At 42.2% G+C, this 24,330-nt stretch overlaps 2 protein-coding genes across 10 annotated transcripts in view; one reads left to right on the forward strand and one right to left on the reverse strand.

Moving 5' to 3' along the window:
- The window catches only part of PHYHIPL (phytanoyl-CoA 2-hydroxylase interacting protein like), a 90,846-nt gene extending 72,960 nt beyond the window's left edge, over window positions 1-17,886 (forward strand). For all 4 annotated transcript variants that reach the window (XM_073353378.1, XM_073353377.1, XM_073353380.1 and 1 more), the window contains 3 exons: window positions 10,047-10,221; window positions 11,277-11,394; window positions 16,555-17,886. In XM_073353378.1, the coding sequence (XP_073209479.1) occupies window positions 10,047-10,221; window positions 11,277-11,394; window positions 16,555-17,089 (828 nt within the window). In that variant the 3' untranslated portion in view covers window positions 17,090-17,886. The remainder of the gene's footprint in view (window positions 1-10,046; window positions 10,222-11,276; window positions 11,395-16,554) is intronic.
- Window positions 17,599-24,330, reverse strand: part of FAM13C (family with sequence similarity 13 member C) — a 200,954-nt gene continuing 194,222 nt past the window's right edge. For 4 of the 6 annotated variants that reach the window (XM_073353371.1, XM_073353369.1, XM_073353372.1 and 1 more), the window contains 3 exons: window positions 23,899-24,098; window positions 20,988-21,089; window positions 17,599-19,502 (listed from right to left, as the gene is read on the reverse strand). In XM_073353371.1, the coding sequence (XP_073209472.1) occupies window positions 19,379-19,502; window positions 20,988-21,089; window positions 23,899-24,098 (426 nt within the window). In that variant the 3' untranslated portion in view covers window positions 17,599-19,378. The remainder of the gene's footprint in view (window positions 19,503-20,987; window positions 21,090-23,898; window positions 24,099-24,330) is intronic. The other 2 variants (XM_073353370.1, XM_073353373.1) reach the window with 1 other exon arrangement.

The raw sequence follows: 24,330 nt of genomic DNA on the forward strand, positions 1-24,330 counted from the left end.
GTTACACAGTTTGTGTATTGTGCACCTCTGTGTATCCATGACGTCCAACACAACAGCAGTACGTGTCTTCGTGACACAAGACTCGGTAATTGGAATTAACTTTTTGGAGGGTTTCCAGAGGTCCTTCTTCTCCTCTTAATGCTTGTTCAGAATGACTTAGCACACGTGCTCACACATTTCAGCAGCTCTGACCCGAATACTTACTCTCCATTCTTTCCATTAGTTCTCTATTCGGTGGTACATTGAATTTGTTTGCACTCATGGGGACTGATCCTGTATCCCTCAACTCAAGCAAAACTTCCATTGACTTCACAGTATTTTAAAGTTCCATTAGAAATGTAGTGGGATGGACTGAGATGGAAGTCAAGAGAGGACAACCTTATCAAGGCAGAATCACCTGCTGATTTAAAATGTGTCGGTAGGATCAATAAAAGATGAGTGGTATCAGAGCACAAATACCCAATGGGACAAGATCAGAGCATGATATCTTTAATGTTACTCACACCTGTACCACTCAGGGCTTATAAACTAATGAGGTAATCAGGAAATTTCCGGTAACTTATGTTGACCTTTTTACCTGCAAAAGTATTTTTACTGTGACCACAGTTATCTTTACATTTATAACCCTTCTCTCCTCCTTCATTTTTCCTGTCTCCTTTCGTTTTCCATACTCCTTTGGTTTTATGAGGATGGTTGGAAGTAATGTTTTGTGTGTGTTGTGTACCTGAAAACCATCATCGCAATTTTAAAGAGTGAGTTTTAAAACATTATCCAGTCCCTATCCTCAACTGGTGTAAATTGGCATAGCTGCATACACTTCAGTGCAGCTATGCCAATTTGCACCACTGAATGATATGACCCATTTATGGTTGTGGCACCAAATGAATTAGAACAGGGTTTCTTGCTGTTTATCTTGCTTTTGCATTGGCAGCCTTTTTAAGTTAAATTCCCACTTCATGCTGCAAGAAAAAACATACTTTTCTTCTAATAAAATGCTTAGTTAGGTGGATGCTTGACCTCTGGGTATCTCTCTCTTAATTCATATTTTTTTCCTCTAAGCACAAATTAATATAGATGTGTTGATATAAAAGCTGTGACTGTCCAGAAAGGATCAATAGCAAATTAGTGTACCTGTTAACGTCAACATTTAAATCAGTTTAGAAACTGTTTTTAGATACAAGTAATGTAATAAGGATAGGCCATTATTTTGTTTTTGTTTTTCTCAGCAGTTGCCTAGCGCCTCACTGAGGTAAACTACTTGGTCAAAAGGAAGTGAATAACTGCTTTTGTAAAACAGCAGAGTGGTGTTGGTGTCAATTAAAATGATGGGTAAATAGGATCTGTTTTGTGTTGCTGCATGCAACTTGAATCATGTTGATACTAATTTGGTTAGTGAGCGTGTGAAAGCTGGATTTCTTCTGTTCAGATGGATGGAAATAAGTACAGTTAGAAGGGTTTTAGTGGAGAATTCTAAAGACCATTATTTTAATAGTTTAATAATAGTACATGTCAAAGGACATTGTGGTTCATTTAATCTGTCTTTAGTGCTAAGAACAGTTTCAAGCCGCCTGCCATATCTACAAATAAGTTTGTTTCAGAAAAGCATGGCACAAGCTTAAGTACTCTGCTAAATAGGAATAGGGGATTACTCAGTGTGTTTTATATGTCGACTCACAACGCCTTCCATATATTATTATTTGTAATAGTTTATACTTATAGCCCCTTTTCACCAGAGTATCTCAAAGCATTTAACCAAGGCGAGTAACTTATTATCCCCATTTTACAGGTGAAGAAGCTCAGGCACAGAGAGGTCTACACTTAAAATTTAGATTGACCTAACTAACATTCACATCCCCTGAGTGGCATAATTAAGATGACCTAATCCCTGGTGTAGATGCAGCTAGGTTGACCGAAGAATTCTTCTGTCAGCTTAGCTGTTGCTGCAGTTCCTGTAGAGTGGGCATGCCCTGAGTGACTTGCTCAGAGTGACAAAGCAATGAGTAGCAGGGCTAGGAACACAACTCAGCTCTCTTGACTGCTCTACCCACTGATCTATCCTGCCTTTCATTGTGAAGAGGAAGATCTTGACTCCCAGAAAGCCATAACAACATATGCAAATAATAGTTTATTTTTTGAATGAAGTTTTGTTCTTGTTGTTTAGATGGTCACGTAGCCCCTGTGTGGCAGAGTCTACTCACCACAATGGTGCCTCCTGCTGGCCGTCACAGAGATTAGCTCTGCCAGCCGGTGCGCCCACTCCAGGTGGTGCCTCTCCTGTTGTTTCCTCCACCTGCAGACCCACCTCAGTCCAAGTACCACAGCAGGCTCTTCATGACTCGGCCCCGAGTTGTGTCTCCATCTGGGTTTCCCCCTTCTAGGTATCACTTTCCACCAGTCTAGCTACTGCCCCAGTGGCTCCCTCTTGCTCCCCCCGATCATTGCCAGCAACTACTCTGTCCAAGATGCCACCCTTGCTGTACCCTACTGGGAACACAGTCCTCGCTCCTTAAGCTCCCCACAGCAACTGACATTGCGCTGCCCTGCAGCTCCTTTTGTACTAGTCCACTAGGCCCTCATGGGCAGCTCCGTGCAGCCTCCCTTCAATTGGCTGCTTCCTGTGCAGCCTCCCTAGGCTGCTAGGAGGACTGACCTCCCCTACTCCTTTCTGGGAGGGGCTATGGCAGGCCCTGGAGGCCTACATTAACCCCTTCCACTTAGGTGGGGAGTGAACATCCCATCACACCCTGTTCTATAGCCCACTGAAGTTAGTCTTTCCGTTGTGTCCAGTGGGCTTTGGATCAGGCAAATAAAGCACATACTTTTGTATTCTTATTTTAATGCAGTGGTGCTGTCCAAAGGAGGGTCACTAACTCTTCCTCATTCATCACTCTTCAAAGGTCCCATCCTCCAGGACCTGGGATAAGACACACCATATCCCGCTATCCAAATGGGGAATGACACCGGCAGAACAATTTTTGTACTCTGTTACTGCAGCTGCTTCAGTATACTTTAACCAACTACACTTTTAAAAGTGAACAGAAATTGTAATGATAGAAAATGAAATCCTTGAAGAATGAAGTCCCCCAGATGATTGCCTGGTTCTTTAACGAGGGGCTATAGCTGTGTTGATGTGTCCACACTATGAACCAAAATGAGCTTGGATGTAGACATCTTGAACTTTGCATAACAGTTACGCGCTGCACCTCTGAAAAATCAGGTCATTTATTTAGATACCTAATGAGTCACCCTTACATAAAAACTTGCCCTCAACTTTTTTGTGTCTGTTTCCCTGTTGGTAAAAATGACATATTATTTATCCCTTAGGAGGATGTTAAGCTTTAATTTATTAATATTTGTAAATCACACTGAGTTCCTAAGATAGTGCATGTTGTTATTTATTACTGTAGTGTCACCATATTTGTAGAAAATGGAAATGTGTACGTGAGGAAGTCTGTAGTTACTAAAATAGATTTAGCAATAACAATGATACTATTTTATCTTCCATGAGAGGATGTCAAAGCACTTTACAAGGCTTGAGCCTTAGCACACCTTTTTGAAGTATGGAAATATTGTTATTCCCATTTTACATATGGGGAAACTGAGGCACAAAAGGTTAAGTGCCTTGTCATGGTCACAAGTAAATTTTTGGCAAAGCCAGGAATTGAACCTAGCTCCACTGTCTTCCACTCTTGTGCTTACCAAGAAGAAATGGTGGCAAAAAGGAAAGAAGGCAAAAGCCCTGGTTTTCAGGTGCATTCTAGCCCCCTTTTACTCTTCTCTGCCATAAAGGGGCTGAAAAGCAGCCAGATCTCTCCAACAAGGGGAGGGAGGGTGACTTGCACACACCCTCTAGTGCTCTTACTATTTTGTGCCATCAGACTATTTCTTGGGGACTGTTGCAGCCCCTCATATACTAGAACTGTCCTATCTTATGCTGATAGCCAAACTAGCCTCTGGTAACCACAGAATCCTGATGGTGCAAAGGTGACATTCAGCTCCTCTGCATATTCTGACTCAGCTGACCATTGGGGCCAAATGGCAAAGGGGCCAAAAAAAAGAAATAGTGCCAAGTGACATCTCAAAGTGAAGATTTGTTTCTGAGGTTAAGGTAACGGTCTTGAAGAAAGTCCCTGGATTAGAAAAGTGATCATGTTAGTCCTTTTTATAAAGGTTATTATTTCCCATAAATATAGTAGAGGTAATTTTTTTTTTTCCATTTTGTGACTGGAGGTCGATAGGGCCTTTCTGGTACTCTAGAAGAATTTTCTGATATACACTAATGTGATGGCTGTGAATATACATTTTAGAGGCATGAAGATGTAGAGCCTTCAGTGGCAAGCCCAAGAAGGCAGCATTAATGGTGGCAATAACCACTTCTATGACATGTGCACAGAAACTAGATCCAAGATGAAGACAATTTTTATATGTCCCCAGGAAATATGATAAGGAGGCTAAATAATGATTGCATCGCTAGCAGACTGCTGAGTTCATTAGCTTTGCTGAGTGCAGTCTGGCTGGAGTCCTATAATAGCTAGTTAAGATGTGGTTTTGTGTAAGGTCTACTGCTGGGGACATGAATGTCATTTTTTAATTCTTTCCTTGTTTTGCTTTCTCATCCTTGTTTTTCTGCTTCCCTCTCGCTGTGTTTCACTTAGTTAAGGGGAAAATCCCATGAGTGAACATTGTAGTTTTCTCAAAATCCACACATTTCAGTCTGGAGACTCAAAGTTTAAGGCTGCACATTAAAAAATAAACCCAAATACTAAAATATGAAAATGCACAAAGAAGGTTACCAAACAACCTTTACTGTCCCATCCTGCTTATTTGTTGCTGTATGCTGAGTAGTGACATGATGAGGTATGTGTGGAGGACTTTACAACCTATGACCAGGGACATCTTAAGTCTTTATTTGCAGAGTTTGCTAATAGAGTCAAGGACTCTGAAATATGTGACTGGTTTTGTATGGCAATGGCTGTGATTCCTTAACCACACTGTACCCCTGGCCTGGATTCTGCATGTTTTCCATTTATTAAAGAGGACGGACACCCTATTTACAGTAGCTACATGCCCATGCCAAATTTCACAGTACGACACCAATTTACAATTGAAACTTCCCACATTGGGGTGAGGGGAGAATCATCCCCAAAAACCATAGAAAAAACTGGAACTGGAGCTTTCTCAGCCATCAGTTTAAGAGACGGGGCAATTGAGTCTCTGACAAAAAGAGTTTTTCCCTCAACAGGTTGTTAGGAGGCTGAGTAAAATAAGTATTAAGGGGGGAAATTTTCTTGATGTGTCACATTCCTGCTAGTTTTTCCATTTCCAAATAATCCTCCTACACAAACAGGGAAGACGAAATCTGTTATTTCTGATATAAAAACAACAGGAAAATAAAACTTTTTTCTTAATTTAAAAAAATCCTTTCAGACCATGTTTATCGGTCATGCAGAAGCAAAATCTTGTGGGTTTTTTTTTTTATTTCTAGCTAGCTGGCATTTGTGCTTGGATGAAGCTAGGTTAATTTAAAATGTCCACTGTTCGTATGGCAGCAGCCACTTTAAGATGCTGTGGCTCCCATCTGCCACCCAGTCCATGCGCAGGGAATTCCTTCCACACTCCATCCCAATTCACAGAATCATAGAATATCAGGGTTGGAAGGGACCTCAGGAGGTCATCTAGTCCAACCCCCTGCTCAAAGCAGGACCAATCCCCAACTAAATCATCCCAGCCAGGGCTTTGTCAAGCCTGCCCTTAAAAATGTCTAAGGAAGAAGATTCCACCACCTCCCTAGGTAACGCATTCCAGTGCTTCACCACCCTCCTAGTGAAAATGTTTTTCCTAATATCCAACCTAAATCTCCCCCACTGCAACTTGAGACCATTACTCCTTGTTCTGTCATCAGCTACCACTGAGTACAGTCTAGATCCATCCTCTTTGGAATCCCCTTTCAGGTAGTTGAAAGCAGCTATCAAATCCCCCCTCATTCTTCTTTTCCACAGACTAAACAATCCCAGTTCCCTCAGCCTCTCCTCATAATTCATGTGTTCCAGTCTCCTAATCATTTTTGTTGCCCTTCGCTGGACTCTTTCCAATTTTTCCACATCCTTCTTGTAGTGTGGGGCCCAAAACTGGACACAGTACTCCAGATGAGGCCTCACCAATGTCGAATAGAGGGGAACGATCACGTCCCTCAATCTGCTGGCAATGCCCCTACATATACATCCCAAAATGCCATTGGCCTTCTTGGCAACAAGGGCACACTGTTGACTCATACCCAGCTTCTCGTCCACTGTAACCCCTAGGTCCTTTTCTGCTGAACTGCTGCCAAGCCATTCGGTCCCTAGTCTCTAGCGGTACATTGGATTCTTCCATCCTAAGTGCAGGACTCTGCACTTGTCCTTGTTGAACCTCATCAGATTTCTTTTGGCCCAATCCTCTGATTTGTCTAGGGCCCTCTGTATCCTATCCCTACCCTCCAGCATATCTACCTCTCCTCCCAGTTTAGTGCCATCTGTAAACTTGCTGAGGGTGCCATCCACACCATCCTCCAGATCATTTATGAAGATATTGAACAAAACCGGCTCGAGGACCGACCCTTGGGGCACTCCACTTGATACCAGCTGCCAACTAGACATGGAGCCATTGATCACTATCCGTTGAGCCCGACAATCTAGCCAGCTTTCAATCCACCTTATAGTCCATTCATCCAGCCCATACTTCTTTAACTTGCTGACAAGAATACTGTGGGAGACCATGTCAAAAGCTTTGCTAAAGTCAAGGAATAACATGTCCACTGCTTTCCCCTCATCCACAGAGCCAGTTATCTCGTCATAAAAGGCAGTTAGATTAGTCAGGCATGACTTGCCCTTGGTGAATCCATGCTGACTGTTCCTGATCACTTTCCTCTCCTCTAAGTGCTTCAGAATTGATTCCTTGAGGACCTGCTCCATGATTTTTCCAGGCACTGAGGTGAGGCTGACTGGCCTGTAGTTCCCAGGATCCTCCTTCTTCCCTTTTTTAAAGATGGACACTAGCCTTTTTCCAGTCGTCCGGGACTTCCCCTGATCGCTATGAGTTTTCAAAGATAATGGCCAATGGCTCTGCAATCACATCTGCCAACTCCTTTGGCACTCTCAGATGCAGCTCATCCAGCTTTTCTAAATAGTCCTGAACCACTTCTTTCTCCACAGAGGGCTGGTCACCTTCTCCCCATGCTGTGCTGCCCAGTGCAGTAGTCTGGGAGCTGACCTTGTTCGTGAAGACAGAGGCAAAAAAAGCATTGAGTACATTAGCTTTTTCCACATCCTCTGTCACGAGGTTGCCTCCCTCATTCAGTAAGGGGCCCACACTTTCCTTCACTTTCTTCTTGTTGCTAACATATCTGAAGAAACCCTTCTTGTTACTCTTAACATCTCTTGCTAGCTGCAACTCCAGGTGTGATTTGGCCTTCCTGATTTCACACCTGCATGCCCGAGCAATATTTTTATACTCTTCCCTGGTCATTTGTCCAATCTTCCACTTCTTGTAAGCTTCTTTTTTGTGTTTAAGATCAGCAAGGATTTCACTGTTGAGCCAAGCTGGTTGCCTGCCATATTTACTATTCTTTCTACACATCGGGATGGTTTGTCCCTGTAACCTCAATAAGGATTCTTTAAAATACAGCCAGCTCTCCTGAACTCCTTTCCCCCTCATGTTATTCTCCCAGGGGATCCTGCCCATCAGTTCCCTGAGGGAGTCAAAGTCTGCTTTTCTGAAGTCCAGGGTCCGTATTCTGCTGCTCTCCTTTTTTCCTTGTGTCAGGATCCTGAACTCGACCATCTCATGGTCACTGCCTCCCAGGTTCCCATCCACTTTAGCTTCCCCTACTAATTCTTCCTGGTTTGTGAGCAGCAGGTCAAGAAGAGCTCTGCCCCTAGTTGGTTCCTCCAGCACTTGCACCAGGAAATTGTCCCCTACACTTTCCAAAAACTTCCTGGATTGTCTGTGCACCGCTGTATTGCTCTCCCAGCAGATATGAGGGTGATTGAAGTCTCCCATGAGAACCAGGGACTGCAATCTAGTAAATTCTGTGAGTTGCCGGAAGAAAGCCTCGTCCACCTCATCCCCCTGGTCCGGTGGTCTATAGCAGACTCCCACCACGACATCACCCTTGTTGCTCACACTTCTAAACTTAATCCAGAGCCACTCAGGTTTTTCTGCAGTTTCATACTTGAGCTCTGAGCAGTCATACTGCTCCCTAACATACAGTGCAACTCCCCCACCTTTTCTGCCCTGCCTGGCCTTCCTGAACAGTTTATATCCATCCATGACAGTACTCCAGTCATGTGAGTTATCCCACCAAGTCTCTGTTATTCCAATCACATCATAATTCCTTGACTGTGCCAGGACTTCCAGTTCTCCCTGTTTGCTTCTTCATTTGTGTATAGGCACTTGAGATAACTCGCTGGTCGTCTCTCTTTCTCAGTATGAGGCAGGAGCCCTGCCCTCTTGCGCGCTCCTGCTCGTGCTTCCTCCCGGTATCCCACTTCCCCACTTACCTCAGGCCTTTGGTCTCCTTCCCCCGGTGAACCTAGTTCACCTCCACCTCCCACACCACGCCAGTGCAGGGAATCCATCACCACTGCCTCTTGCTTGGATTCCCTCCTGCCACAACCCCAACCAGTCCTCAATTTCCCTGATCCCTTTTCACCATTTGACCTTGATACACTGAATCCCTCATTCACAGCCATCCAGGTGAAAGCAACCACTCTGCCTATTTCCTTAGGCAGCGGTTCTCTCCCAGCAGTTTCTCAAATGCAGATTCTCTCACCCCAGTTTCTGCTCCCACAATGACAGTCAGCCCTTGTAGCGTTCAATCAATGAATACTGACGGTCTCTATTTGCTATTCTGATGAATGGAAACATTGTGAATACATCACAGCTCTTTTTTATTCAGTGCTCTGGTAATAAAAATAATACTAATTCTAAAATTACCTGCCCGTTCCCAAGTATGCTGCTATTCTAATATCACATACCATTAAGTTTGCTTACACATAAATGGGGAATAGAAGATTACAGTTAAGTTAATCAGTATAGTCCGTTTAATTATTATTGCACAGCTTGTTCCTAAGATCAAGGCTGTTACTATCTTCTGCAGGATTTTGAACGACGCAGAAATCAGCCATGTTTCCTGCATAGTACTGGCAAGGAAACCTTTGCATACCAGCTACTCCCTTGTGGCGAGATCTAAGCTGCTGTCCTTGATGTTGTGGAGTTCAAGCAGTTCAGCATCTTGTGAGCTTCGCTAGCTGCAAAAGGGAGTCTTCATTATCAGCACAATGTAGTTTGACGCTCTGCCACAGCAAAACAACAGCGGGGGGGAGGGGGAGAGAATAGAACCCAGAAGACTATAGGGATAGACACAAAGCTTACAGCCCAAATTCCGCATAAAGGCATGCATTTGCCTTTCCCGTGTGCTATTTTTAAACAGGCTTGTTGTGAAAGAAAGAAAAACAGCACTGGTTTTGAAATATTTAAGAGTCACTGTCTTTATTTTGTGCTGAGCTGTGCGAAAGGCTGGTCTTCCCTAATGCTGGTGTAAATCAAGCAGTAAGCTACTAAGGTCAGTGAAGTTACATTTAGTTAAAAGCTGTGAGAAGAGACTTTTTTAAGCTTATGTTTTGACAGCCTTAACATTTCCTTAGCAGGATAGTGTATCATGATCAAATTATTGTCTTCACCCCCACAGGCTTGCATTTTTAAGTACAAATTGATATCCTTGATCTATAGTGTATATTCTATGCTGCAGGTAATATTATTATTCTATGTTCATATAGACCCAATATTAAAAGAATCCACTTAGCTAAAGGCTAAATCTCACTCCCCTTCCTAATGTGTGTGGCATCCTATTAACTTCACTGCGTTACTTGTGTGAGAAAAGTTAGCAGAATTTGGGCCTAAGGGGTTTAAAATAAGGTTACTGAACTTCATCCCCCCAAAATTAACTTATATGACCTTCTGAATATAGTTTTGCTCAACTAACTGATCAGACTTTTTTGTCCCATTAGGATGTACCCACTAAACTGGTTGCAAAAGCTGTTCCTCTCCCTATGACTGTTCGTGGACACTGGTTCTTGAGCCCAAGAACGGAATATACAGTAGCAGTACAGACGGCATCAAAGCAAGTTGATGGGGATTATGTGGTTTCTGAGTGGAGTGAAATCATAGAGTTTTGTACAGGAGGTAAGATTGCTGGGAAAAGATACAGCACATAGGGACAGAAAGAAAGCAGACATGCTGTATGAAAGGGACTAGCTTCTGTCTGGATCAGCTATTGCGACACAGAATAATTGGCAGCAGTCAGTACCTGTCACATCTGGAAATGGAAGGGTTGGTTTAGGCGGCTTATTTTCTGTTCAAAATGTATAATTCAACGGTGGTTGCTCTTTTGTTGGTGCCTTGTTGGGAGGTGGGGAGGGAGACACCTGGCACACTTCACACACTGTCCTCCTAGTGTACCCGCATACTGAGCAGTTGACCAAACATTGCACTTGGTGGCACTCTGGGTGCGTGGTGAACCAAACTGAAGCAGGGCCATCCTTGCACCTGTCTTTAGCCTCAAGAGCTATGAAGCTTCCTGAAAGTGCTTCTGTTCAGTGTGGCTGCACCCAGCACCCTATAGCCCTTAGGCAGTCTGCCTGTGGAAAGCCCCAGAGCACCACCATCTCCACGCCACAGAGCATACATTTGTCTCCTCATTTACTAACACACATCTTCATTGGGATGAAATTCACCCCAGTGTGCAGATCCTGCCTGTAGGAAAGCCCTGTACTCCTCATTAAGAATTTTAGTGAGTCCTTGTCTGTGCTACCTGCACTGGAGTGAGTTTAACCCTGTATTGGTTGGGCTGTATGAGAGCCCTAGTACTTCCTCTGGGGTAGTGTGTTGTGCTACCAGGTTATAGGCACGTGGGAATTAGGGAGCAGTTTCTAATGGAAAATACCATTAGTAGGAGATAATGCTGACAACCCCTTGTGAAAATTATCACGTATCACAGTCATGAGAAGTAGTGTGGTCTGGTGAATGGGGCTTCTGTTCCTGGCTCTGCCACTGACCTGTGGTGTCACTTTGGGGCAGATTTTTGAAGCTCTAATGCCTAAGTCCCAAAAATCTGGCCGTTTGCTGCTCTTTGCCTTCCCACCCTTTGTCTATTTTGTACAAGTCATCAAAATAAGTTTAGACTTATTTAGGAGATGATGATGTTTCTTTCTTACTAGCAGATAGTCTTCTCTTCACAGATTATTCAAAAGTTCATCTAACACAGCTTTTGGAAAAAGCTGAAGTGATTGCAGGACGTATGCTTAAGCTTTCTGTTTTTTATCGGAATCAGCACAAAGAATACTTTGATTCTATCAGGTAAGAAACAAACACATGCAAAATTGTCCACATTAATTCCATCTAAGTATTAAAACTATACACAAAAGCAACTCATTTATGTAAGTTTGTACAATTCAGTACTGAATCTCAGGAAATAAGTTTTTGGAGTAAAAGCTGTGTTTTCACAGCACCTGCTGCAATGACGTTTCAGGACTGAGCAAGCCTCTAGGCACCATCATAATCTAAAGACTAAGTAATGATGATTGATGATGTACTAGAAACTAAGAATGAGATTTCTAAAGATAGGGGGTGTAAAATTTTGCACATACATTTGCCTGCAAGTACTTGATGTATACGTATGTCTCAAGTATCTGCATGTGTACATTGTAATCAAGCATATGCAACCTGAATACTGTCATTTAAACTCAGATCCACAGAGAAACGTAGGTGCTGAAATGTCTACTGGATCGGGCCTCGCAAGTGCGATAGCTAGGAATGCCTACTCTGAGGCTCCTGCAGGGGCTTAGGCTCCTGATTCCCTAAACTAAGTTGGCTGTGCACATGTTCACTGGCAGAAAGCCAGGTGCCTAGGGATTGTTAATGGTGGAAACTCCAGCACATAGGGATTTTAGGTGCCTCCAGGGTTAGGCGGCAGCTGTGCAGGGAGTTTGAGGATCACAGTGGTGTCTAAGAGTTGGACGTAGATGCTGACAGTGGCAGTCAGGCACCTAAGTCTTTTTGTGGATCTATTCCTTACTGACTTTTGAATGCCTTGCTGTGCAACCTTAATGGTCTCTTGATGGGGGTTTTTTGATTAACTTCCACCCATACAATGTATTTGCTTATTTTGTGTAATAGTGCTGAAGTTACAATATTCTTCTGCATAGGCAGCAAATGTAGACAGTTATCCAATCAAAATATAGATGCCATCACCCCCCATGCTAGAGGTTAGCGTTCAGAATATTGACTGATCATGAAACAGTAAGACACCATGAAGTGGCAAGAATAGTATTCTAAGAGAAAACCGGTTTGGGGGTACATTGCAATCCACTAAGCAATGCAGTAGAGCCCTGTTTTTGTATTGCCTTTCAGTGGTAGAATCTCTGATTACTTGCCTTAAAGAAATTTAAACATGCTTATTTCTTATATTTTAGCATATGTTAAAGATTTTGGGCCTGTGTCAACACTGCATTACCTCAGTTTTACTCAAATGTAACTCAGCTGCTCCAGTTTTCTGCAAGTGTTACTTCACTCAGACTGAGTGCTGGATAAGGCCTTTTGAGTCCTGTAATAAGAGCACATCATCCTTTTGGAATGCCCAGGTTTACATGATCCTCATACCTACTGGGTGGGGTCACATGGGTGAATCTGTCACAGCTCACAGTATGTGCGCATTTGAGTTCACAGAGCTTTGGAAGCTCTGAAGGTAGCCAGATACACCCCTGCTGAGCCCAGCCACCATCACCTGGATCCTCTGCAGAGTCCCATTGCCCCTGAACCCCACAATGAGCCCCTGAAAATCCATATCTCCCACTGAGCTGCCCACACACAGAAACCTCTCACCCCATGCCTGGATCCCTCCGCACTTGGATCCTGCTGGGCTGAGCCTGCCTACCCACATCTGGTGCGCTTGGCACAGAAGGGCAGGGCCCCAGGGTGTTTCTGGGGCAGGCCAAGCCCTTACACTGTGGCTGGGTCAGGTGCAGCCTCACTACTGAGTCCCTGTACTGGGGAAGGTGGGGACTTCAGGGTGATCTCCCACCTCAATGCAGCCAATGGCCTGTGCTCCCCACTGCCATGCTGGAGCCACATTTATTTCTAGACAAACAACATTTGCAGAATTTGGGTGCATAATTCCCTCAGGAGTATAGAATACATGAAGATGTTCAGAAACAGGCAAATTCAGGGTCTTTTAACAGTTGGCAAAGAATTTCTGTCTCAAAAGGTACTATGTTGTGCTCTAGACTAAGCTGTTGGTGACCACTGAACCTGGCAACAACGTTTTAAAAAACAAATCATTCCATCACTTGTAACCGTTCAACTAGCATTCCCTGCCTCAAAGTGTTGTTTTGCCTTATGATTCAGAAGACCTCTGATGGGCTCCATGGGTTTTTAAGTAGTAAACAGTAGTGCACAGAGTGGTGCATTTAGAGTGGGAGGGTTCCGATGGGTGTCTCAAGAGAGCGTACAAGACCTTGGCATGTTTACTAGGTAAACTTTGATCCTGCAACACCATTACAGGTTGGTTTTTTTTAATGTGGCTTATAATTAACGTACACTTTAATCATGACTGCTTCCTTTAAAGAAAGTATCAACTCCCTAGCGAATACTAACAATTAGCGTAATCGGCCACTGGATGTCAGTATCTTGTCACAGAAATACAGCTTCAAGCACATTTTTCAGGTTGCAGCGAAGGTGACCTTTATCTTTTTTTTTGGAATTTGTTTGAAAAGGAGAATAAGTTGCTATGAATTAGGCCCTATCTTCCCAGAGCATTACTTCTGCAACGATAAAGATGGTGGTCTTGAGAGGGTCAGAAAGCTTCTGAAGTTTGCCTCACAGCTATATGAAAAATTGTAGTTGGAAGAAGGTATATGATTAGAAATGGTAAGAATTCTCAGGTGCTAGCACTATAGGTGATAAAGCCATTGTTCCATAAGCCACTTTAAACCATCTTTGGACAGCTAGTATATTTACCAGCATCAGGGTTAACAATTGTCTTACAAAGTAACTATGTAAGAAACACTGCTTCTGTTGAAATTAGTAGCATAGCTCCCATTCCCTTCAGTAGCAGCAAGGACTAAACCTGCATTCCATGAGCATATAAAAAATGAAGCAGCCTATTGTTATAGTTTAGCTGAAAACGAGAATTTGTAGTCGGATTTACCGTGGACTGTCGCAAAAAATAAAAATCCACCCCACCCCACCCCTGAAACTACAGTATGCCAAAGCAGTGAGCAACCGGTACGAGTCGTCTGTTAGCCTGTTGGGTAGTTCAATTTTTACAAGCAAACAAATTTTTTCCTGTGCCGGTTCCAGATAAATCCGATGCTGGGTTTGCCTGATGTTTAAATTCCTTACAAGAGTACAGCTGCCATTGAATTCAAAGGGAGTTTTGTATGTGCTGTATTGGGCGCTAGCTATGGCAGGTGGGCACTAGTCTAAGGTAGTGCACATGCAGATGTATTTGCCTGGCTGAAAACAAAATTTTCTCACAAAGGCTGTGTGATGGGTTTGGTCACAGATACCCCCTTGGGGCTGTCACCTGATGTGCTGAAATTACCTCTGAGCCTGTTGGCCCTGCCAGCTTGGGACTTCCAGAACCCTGTTTTGTTGAGCCAGACACACTAGCCTGCTACAAGACAGACACAGGGTCTAGTCCACACCCCCAAAGCTGCAGACTTGACTGAAAACAGCTCAGCAGGTCACCTAGCTCCAGCACCCAGACCTCAGTGTATAAGATCTGTATGAAGCTTATACTCCACCCAGTAGGTCTGAGGATCAGGTGTGCAGCCCTTTCCTGGACAAATTGCGCATCAATTTCCATTTGTCTCCCCTCAAGACTGTCACTCAGTGAGCTGGGATACCACTGAGAATAACCCTCCTGCCAGAACAGGTGCCCCTCCACTCCTGTCTTGCTGAGTTAGACACTCCCTCAGCTCCATCACAGACCCAGAGGTTGGGCCATACCTCTCTGCAGTTCACTGAGATTCACTCAGGGGCTTCTCAGTTAACAGGGACTTTCCCGGTGTTCAGCCTTCAGCTACATCAAGTCAGTCAGCCATTCTGTTTGTCCTTATACTTAGAGTGTGTGACTGAAAAGCGCTCACGTGATATTTATAGCACAGTGGCATTGGAGCTTCACTTGCTACCACCAGCCTGAGAAACAGCTCATGCCCCACGCTACCAGATGGTGGCCTGACTTGAGCATGGCGTTCTTAACACAAGCAATTTTCGTTGGTGAATTAATGTTAGAAAGCTTTCTGAAAACTGTTTTAAGACTGGTCAATTTGCATGAAGGGATGATGGCGGTTTAGCACACCAGATAGGTGGCAAGAGTTCTGTGAAATGTAAAGGAGTAGGTGGACATGAGACCTGGGATGGAATTGTCTTGTGGTTGAGACTTAATAGCCTACAACCAAGGCAGAAAACGAAAGGAAATCAGTCATAGCTTTGACAAGAGAAGTGACCTAACCCAAGTGGTGATAGTAAAATATTTTTTCTAGATATGAGGATTCATTGCACTTTGAAAGCATTTAGGCAAACAGAAAGTGTGATACACCCTGGACATGTTTGTGTACATATGTGTATATATATAAAAAGTCTGTGCACTTCACTAACAGTTGAACTGCAATGCAAAAGGGATCGGATTTGTGTATTTTTGGGTTTAGGATAATTACAGTCGGAAAGAACTAAATTATATCTCGTCTTGGGCCCAGTCCTGCTTCCACTGAAGTCAATGGCAGCCAAATGGGGCCATGTATTAGCAATGTGGAGAGAAAGATTCTTTAGAAGAAAATGAAATGGGGTCTTAGTGGGGCCAAAACTGATTAATTCTCCTCAAATTTATTAGACTGAGATTATCATTTTATTATCACCACTTCTAACTTCCAGAGCTGCACAAGCAGGACTCCACAGTGGTTAAGCACAAAATCTGTGAAGACCTATTTAAATAAAACAGAGAGACTGTTTGTGTCTGCTTAAATTACTCCCGATCGTGTAAGTAGGAGCAGAGTAAGCCGCAGGTTTTGGAGGGCATGTGGGTATTCCCCTGCCGTAGTGTCACTGGAAAAAAAAAAGGGGGGGGGGAACTAGCTATCATGTGAATTTGTGTACAGCATCCACTGAAAACATTAAAAAATATATTAATTTGTAACTTTCAATGTAGACTTAAAATCCCACTATTGTTACAGTTGCTGAGGAAAAATATGGTGGGTGGGGTTTCCTGTACTGTTTTTACCTCTTCATCCACACAACTCACCTCCAGAAGCAGAGACAAGATGGAAAAGCAATCCCTTCTCACCCTGGTCATGTCTTCATTTATTTGTCTTTGCTTTCTCTTGAGAGTGGGGTGGCGTTAACCTTATTTTTCAGATGACTGGCTTCTCTTTGTGTCCCTTGTGACACGTGGTAGTCCTATAAGTAATCAAACTTGTGCTCTTCACTGCAAAACAAACAATAATAGTCATTCATTTTTAGAGACCAACATGGAAATGCAATGCAGCTTTCTGTCAAGGATAACAGTGGTAGCCATGGCTCTCCAATCAGTGGGAAGTTGGAAGGCATCTTCTTTAGCTGCAACACTGAGTTTAACACGGGGAAGCCACCACAAGATTCACCTTATGGAAGATACAGGTTTGAGATTGCAGCTGAAAAACTTTTCAATCCAAATACTAACTTGTACTTTGGGGACTTCTACTGCATGTACACAGCTTATCACTATGTCATTCTTGTTATTGCCCCTGTTGGGTCACCAGGAGATGAATTCTGTAAGCAGCGCCTTCCTCAGCTAAATTCAGAGGATAATAAATTTCTGACCTGCACCGAAGAAGATGGCATCATGGTTTATCACCATGCCCAGGATGTTATTTTAGAAGTAATTTACACTGATCCTGTGGATCTTTCCCTCGGCACAGTTGCAGAAATTACTGGTCATCAGCTAATGAGCTCGTCTACTGCAAATGCAAAAAAAGATCCCAGTTGCAAGACCTGCAACATCAGTGTTGGACGTTAATCCCTACCCCAATATATAGGAGCCTTTGAACCTCTGTTGTCCATTTCCATTGTCAGACGTTCTCTTCAGAAGCATGCACATGCCGCTGTCACCAAAAGCAAACACCAGTTTTTCAAATTCATTAATAGCATTTTTAGTATAACTTTCCTCCTTCCTTCTAATAGTTTATAGCATTAGGGGAACAGAAGTCCTGGATTTTCTTTCTGACAACATTTACACCTAGATGCTGCAATTTTTGTTTGTTTGTTTGTTCCTGACCAAACATAACAAAAACCTATATAAACCGCTTTAGCAAAATAAAAATAATGGCTTATAATGGTGTTTAAATATGCATTTATTTTAATCTACTGAACAAACACTGGGATAACTCTCCAAACAGCATGAAAGGTTGTAATTGCAGCATGATTTAAATCTCGAAGCCTAGAAATGTCAGCACTTCCAACTTGTTGTTTGACAGTGTTATTTATATTAGCTAACTGGAAACAAAAATTGTGTTTAAACATCATAAATATAATAGAAAAATATTTTATTTGTACTGTTGTATAAAATATTATACAATCATATAGAATATATAGAGTACATTTTAATAGCAATTGTATACATGTCATGAAACCATTTTCCCTTATCAAAGATGTAGTTTGTAAACTTCAAATAGTTGTGTATCTGTTCCTGTTGCTCTTAGATTACTTTAATTAAACAGATTTAGAAAGGAGATCATTCCGATTCATAAAAGTTATAAATTGTCAAGTCAATACAGTGAAACAGCAAACCTCATAGAAATAAAAAAAAAAATCCACATTGTGTAGTGGTCACACTTTTTCCTCCAAACCATTTGAAAATGTGTACTACTTAAAATCATGCTGAAACATTACATACAATAAAAATACAAACATGGTTGGTATAGAATAGACTTCAGAAAATGAACATTTCCTTAAGATAGCAAAACAGGTGGTTTATATGCAGTTAATACAAAATGGCAATTTAAACAAAACACTAAACATGATGCAACAATTTCCCTTTCAAGCTCTTCCTTCATGTTTGGTTTAGACATTTTCCCATTATATGTCTTTGATTTGTAATGAAAAATACAAAATGCTGACAATCCTTCTGTGAAATATTGCACTTTACTCAGAAATGATCTATCACAAGAGTGAGGAAAATCCCTTTACATTACAAAGTGGGGTGTGCTGAAGGATGTATAATTCCAACAGAAAAATATTTTTGTAGTCTTACTTTTAGGAAGCAAGGCAGCCAGAGTTCCTCATCTCACAACCATGACTTTCAATTATATACTGCATACATTTATCTATCCAAAATATCTTGTCAGAATACAATAAACTATTCTCCTCATTATTTTAATATAGATATCTAACACAGGAAATACTTTAACATTTTACAAAGTGCATGCTTCCAAACAAGCTTTGGTAGTCAGAAAAGCAAAATTTTATAGCTTCAGGCAAAATAAAGTGCTAAGTTTAATACAGAACTAAAAATCAGCGTGTATGATCAATTTATTTTACTGAATTTTGTTTAGGGTACTATAAAAGTACTGCCAACCATATTTAACAGGCCAGCACCTAGTGCCTTTACATTGTCTTATACTCCCTTTGGCAAACCTGAAACAAGCATTCCTTCCCTAACCACTGAGTCCTTGTTGCTTTGCCAAATAGATGTTTTCTCATTTGCAAAAAATGTGATTGCATTTGGCAGTTATTTTACCACTTTCTTTTTCTCCAGCAGCCTCAATTTACTCAACTCCAAGAATTCAGGGCCCAATTTTGTCCATGTATATGCACCTCTCTTTGAAGCCAATGGGAATTGCACCTATGTATCAAAGGGTAGAATTTGATCTACAGGTTTTTAGTTAACATATGATGTTCTAAGTTGTTTTGCCTACAGAAATAGTGGATTATACTGCTTTTGAGCGAGACAGAGTGGTGGATTTCTGATTACTTTTAGAATCTGGAGGGCATGCCCTAATGGTTTATAAATGTTAAGATAAAGCGGGTTAGACTAAGGGCCAAAACAACTTTACAGTGTCCCTTTAACTTCTAACATTATCATAGTGCACTTCAAGGCTATTCCAAAAGGAAAAATATAGTTCACTCCCTCCCGTTTACATACTCTTACACACATTGCCATCCTCTCCTAGTCTCAGTTAATAAGATTATTAAAGTGCATCAGATTCTCAGTGTATCTAATAACTGTGCAGAAAGACCCAGACCTGTACAATTATTTTTGTTTGTTTTGGTTTTTGCTAGCAAACACTAGCTATGTATTTCATTGACTTCAAATTCCTTTAGAGACATCATGCTTAGTGATGAGAACCTCTAAAAGCCTGAGTTTGGCTTTCGTGTGCTTGTATTCAGAGTACTCTTCAGCCATAGGTATGCGATCTTCCTTTTGCGGACTCCTGAAACAGTCAAACAGAGCTCTGTCATTTTATGACACAGAAGAAAAATGAGGTTTAAAATGATTTCTGCTGTGATTTTTTTTTTACATTTTTTTCTAATTTTAGATGCCCATAGACATATGAAAAAAGCACACTCTTGTGAAGTAGGATTATAGGAATGGCAATTAAAATACTGAATTCTGAAGTTTAGATTATACAAGGTAATCACATTTCTTGTCAACTGTGTAAGTAATAATTACTTCACTCCAAAATATGCAGATATGTTGTTGTACAGGATTATGGAAAATATAACTACCATGGTACTACACTATGGTTTTCTTTTTGAACTATATATAGGCTAGCCCCAATACTCAGGGAAATCCGTGGAAAAGCTCCCATTGATCAAGGGCATTGGACTGAGCCCATAGAGTCTAAGACCATACACGTTCTTTCATCACAATAGGAAATCATCCTGACCTACCTGAGATCACTCAAGGAGTTGTTTTCATTCAGGACTTGTCATGAATTCAGTAGCATTTAAGCAGATTGAACAATTTAAATATTATACCCTCACACATTGCTCCTCTTAAGATGAGCAATATTGTGATGTGAAAGTGTGAGGAGGCCACATTTTTGAAAATTCTGAATGAAAGCTCACCTTATTTTAGGCATAATCTGGAATTTACCAATAAACCCCCAAAAAACACCCTCCTCCGCCAAAAAACAAAAACAGAAAAAACCTCATCGGTAAGGTCTGTGTTATAAACAACAAAATGGCTCCTCTCTGCTCATAGGGACTAATCCAAAGCCCACTGAATTCAGTGGAAAGACTATTGATGTCAATGAGCTTTGGATCAGGCCCACACTACCTGCACCTCTGGCCACACCTAGCCCATTTAAGAAAGGGGAGGGGTGGGACAGAGCTGCCTGCCACCAGCATACCAGTCATGGTAAAAAGTCTCCAGGAAAATGACATTTCAACTTTACATTTATCAAAAAGCACTATATGTATTTGTCTGCATATGAATTCTGTAAATCAGGGGATCCTAATAGTACATTTGTGGCAAACACAGCTGCTGCTGGGCTAGCCCAACCCCTGACTAGGGGGTCACATTGCTCCTTCTGTCGGTAAGTCTAAGGAAGGAAATTTCTGGACTGATCCTCTGGCAGAGTTCCCTGTGGATCTTTGCCCTCTCACAGGATATGTTATGGGGGCTATCCTAAACCTGGAAGAACTTCAAGGATCTGCATAGATCCTGGAGGAATTGTCGGAGCAAAAAATCATCTCCATAGAGACCCGATGCCTCCACGGTGCTCCCAGCAGTCTCCTTCCAATCCTGGGCTGTAGCTACCCTTGGGACTCTGAAAGCACAAAAGATAACACAGTCCCATCCCCTCCCTCCCCCCAGCCCAATTACTACAGGTAAGTCCCTGCTGCCTAAGAATATGTTCTTTAATGGAAACATAAACATCTGCTTAAAATACATGAAAGAGGTTTTTGTTTACCTTCCTGTTTGTTTAAAGAACTGTTCCTCAAATTCTCTCAGAGCTTTGCGAAGCCTTTTCTTGTCCGCTCTTGTTTCTCTGAGATGTTCAAGAAGCACAGGCCTACAAAGGAGGTAGAGGAAGTTGAAGCCTATGTGGACTTAGAAATAGTTAAAACATTAGGGCTGGATGTGGCCCTTCAAAATGTGCACAGTGACAGGTGTCACCTGAGTGCAGAATTAGACCTGTTAAGTTCAAGGAATCCTAAAATTTTCTTCCAAGTCTGATGTAATGGACTTATGACAGCACAAGTGTAAATCTACAGCATTTCCTTGCTTTTGGTGTCATTCACACTCCTCTAATAAAGGGAATGCAGAGAATCTATGGAAGGAAGCAATAAAACACTCCGACCCTAATCTTGTGGGTACCCTTAGTTCTATGTGGAGTTCATGGTGTTCAGCATCTCACAGGAAGCACTTGGCACCTTACAGTTTCAGGCCCGTAAGTAAAAAGGGGGATACACGATTAGCAGCATAGGACCTGATCCTGCAAACACCATCAAATGCAGTGCTGTTTATTGTAAGTCAATGGAACTGCAGACTGTAGTAAGAACTACGCTGGGCAGCGTTTGCAGGATAAGGTCCTTAGGCAGAAGATAAAACACTTTCAGAATATGTCCGAAAATATACTGTTCCATAATAATGTGATGCGCTAAGAAATCTCAGCAGCACTTCTCCATGCTGCATCATTTACACAGTGAGAGTTCCACAGAACAACATACATTCTTTTTATCTTCACTCACTTAATAGGACCTAACTGCCTTTATTCATGTCTCTGACTCTCAGGTGTCAATCAAAACACATGGGAAATATAAGGAATAGTATAAGATACAGTAACTCCTCACTTAAAGTTGTCCCGGTTAACGTTTCGTTGTTACGTTGCTGATCAATTAGGGAACAATGCTCCCTTATAACGTTGTTTGGCAGCCGCCTGCTTTGTCCACTACTTGCTGGAAGAGCAGCCCGTTGCAGCGAGCTGGTGGGGGCTCGGAACCAGGGCAGACCAGCAGCTCCCCGCTCCCCTAAGTTCCCTGTGCAGCAGCTGCCCAGCAGGCTACCAATTGCCGGCTTGTTCAGCTGTCCCTCCCCCCACTGCCGTGTGCTGCTCCTGCCCTCTGCCTTGGAGCTGCTCCCAGAGACTCCTGCTTGCTGTGGGGAGGGGAGAAAGAGAGGGGGGCTAATATCAGGGTGTCCCCCTCCCCCTTGCTTCTGATCCCATTTACCCCTTCTCCATATAGAGCAGGGTGGGAACTGGACAGGGCTTAGGATGGAGAGAGCTTGCTGGCAGTAGCTGCTATCTCAACTTCCTGATCTTTTTAAAGGCAATGTACTTAAAAGGGGCAGTGCACATCTCTCTCTGTCTGCCATGCTGTCTCTCCTCCCTCAATTCGTGCTGCCTTGCAGAGTGAGGTTACATTAACAATGTGTTAACCCTTGAGGGCTTAGCCGAAAGCTAGTTCATTATTCATCAGTAAGGCATTCCATGGGAAATATCCCACCCTCTTCCACCCTCTAACTTCACCACCTCAACCAAATTTTACAGTCATCATTGCTGTGTACAGTATTAAATTGTTTAAAACTTATACTGTGTGTGTGTGTGTTTGTGTTTTGTCTGGTGAACAAAATTTTCCTGGAACCTAACCCCCCATATTTACATTAATTCTTATGGGGAAATTGGATGTGCTTAACATCGTTTCGCTTAAAGTCGCATTTTTCAGGAACATAACTACAGCGTTAAGCGAGGAGTTACTGTATGAGATCACATTCATCCGTAGGGTTTGTTTTCATCAGTGAGCACCAGGGCTGAATGATATCAGCACACGTGTATTCCCACAACTAAACAACTTGACCATAAACTGCCCTTTTCACAGAAACACAAAACATAAGATTCCAAATCACTGTTTCTATCACTTATAGGAGTTTGTTGACCACCCTTGTTGACAACAATAATTTTCTTCAATAAAGATATAGATAGAATTATGTTGACACGTAGTGAAAATACATGAACAATTATACCAGGCCAGACCATGAATTTACAATAATTCTTACAGTCTACTATTGTACGTTTTAGAAATGTGATAATATAATCCAGATTCTTCAGTTGAAAAGGTGTCCTCTTTCACACCAGCGACACTACAGTTGTGAAATATGAAATGTAACCAATACAACTGCAATATATAAATGAAAAAAAAAACTAGCCTGGTTGGTCAAGCCACCACTAATACTGAAGCCTCCTCATCCAACGTGTGTTATTCCACAAATACCTTTTAAGAAACTAAGTAGATAAATGTCTAAACTTTCTGACAAAAATAGGTAAGTTGACAAATCATTTATATTATGTCATCATGTGGGCTCTACCTATTGGGGGGAGGGATAGCTCAGTGGTTTGAGCATTGGCCTGCTAAACCCAGGGTTGTGAGTTCAATCCTTGAGGGGGACACTTAGGGATCTGGGGCAAAAATTGGGGATTGGTCCTGCTTTGACCAGGGGGTTGGACTAGATGACCTCCTGAGGTCCCTTCCAACCCTGATATTCTATGATTCCGTTGCATATATCATTCTCTCTCATATATGTATATTTCCCTGCCTCTCTCCTTCTGGATTTAGGCAGTTCTCTCTAGAGCTGTCTGAATTACACGAAGTGTGGCAAAGCACAGGTAAGCTGATCACATAAATATCCTGTCTCTGCTTTCTCTCATAAAAAGGATAAAACTCAATCCTTAAGGTCTAGAGCTTCCTGATCCTTGGGAGATTTTGACAGTAAATACAGATCTTGCTGTGACTAGAACATGTAAGTGCGTGGTTGGGTTGGTTGTTTTTTTTTGGGGGGGGCGGGGGAGCGAGAAGATCAGGAAGAAAAATTGCAACGCTCACATTGTGGCCTCATGTAAATTGGACAGAGACGGGGCTGGTTGTTTGATTGCCTTTTTTTCATCCAGAGGTGAAACAATTGCAGGCTCATTCTCCTCATCCGAGCAACACAGATAGTCATCTACAGGAAGGTTAGATGCCGGACTGGATGATAATTCGTGGCTGCTTTGAGAACGGTCTTCATCTGAATCTTCTTCCTCCTGCTTGTAATATGTAACATCATCATCAAATTAGCTGTCTACATACTATTTATTGAAAATACAAGAGGTTACAGGTATTAAAACCAATAGCTAAACACACTTTGAGATTTCTCACTACAACCTCTAGTGGGGCAAATTCCGTTGTAAGGCATTACTTGCCATGACTAAATGTGGCAGAATCTGGCCCTTACTTCCATAAGTAGCTCTACTAATTACTGTGGATTACTCATACAAC

Source organism: Lepidochelys kempii, chromosome 7 (genome assembly GCF_965140265.1).
Source record: "Lepidochelys kempii isolate rLepKem1 chromosome 7, rLepKem1.hap2, whole genome shotgun sequence".
Taxonomy (NCBI): Eukaryota; Metazoa; Chordata; order Testudines; family Cheloniidae; genus Lepidochelys; species Lepidochelys kempii.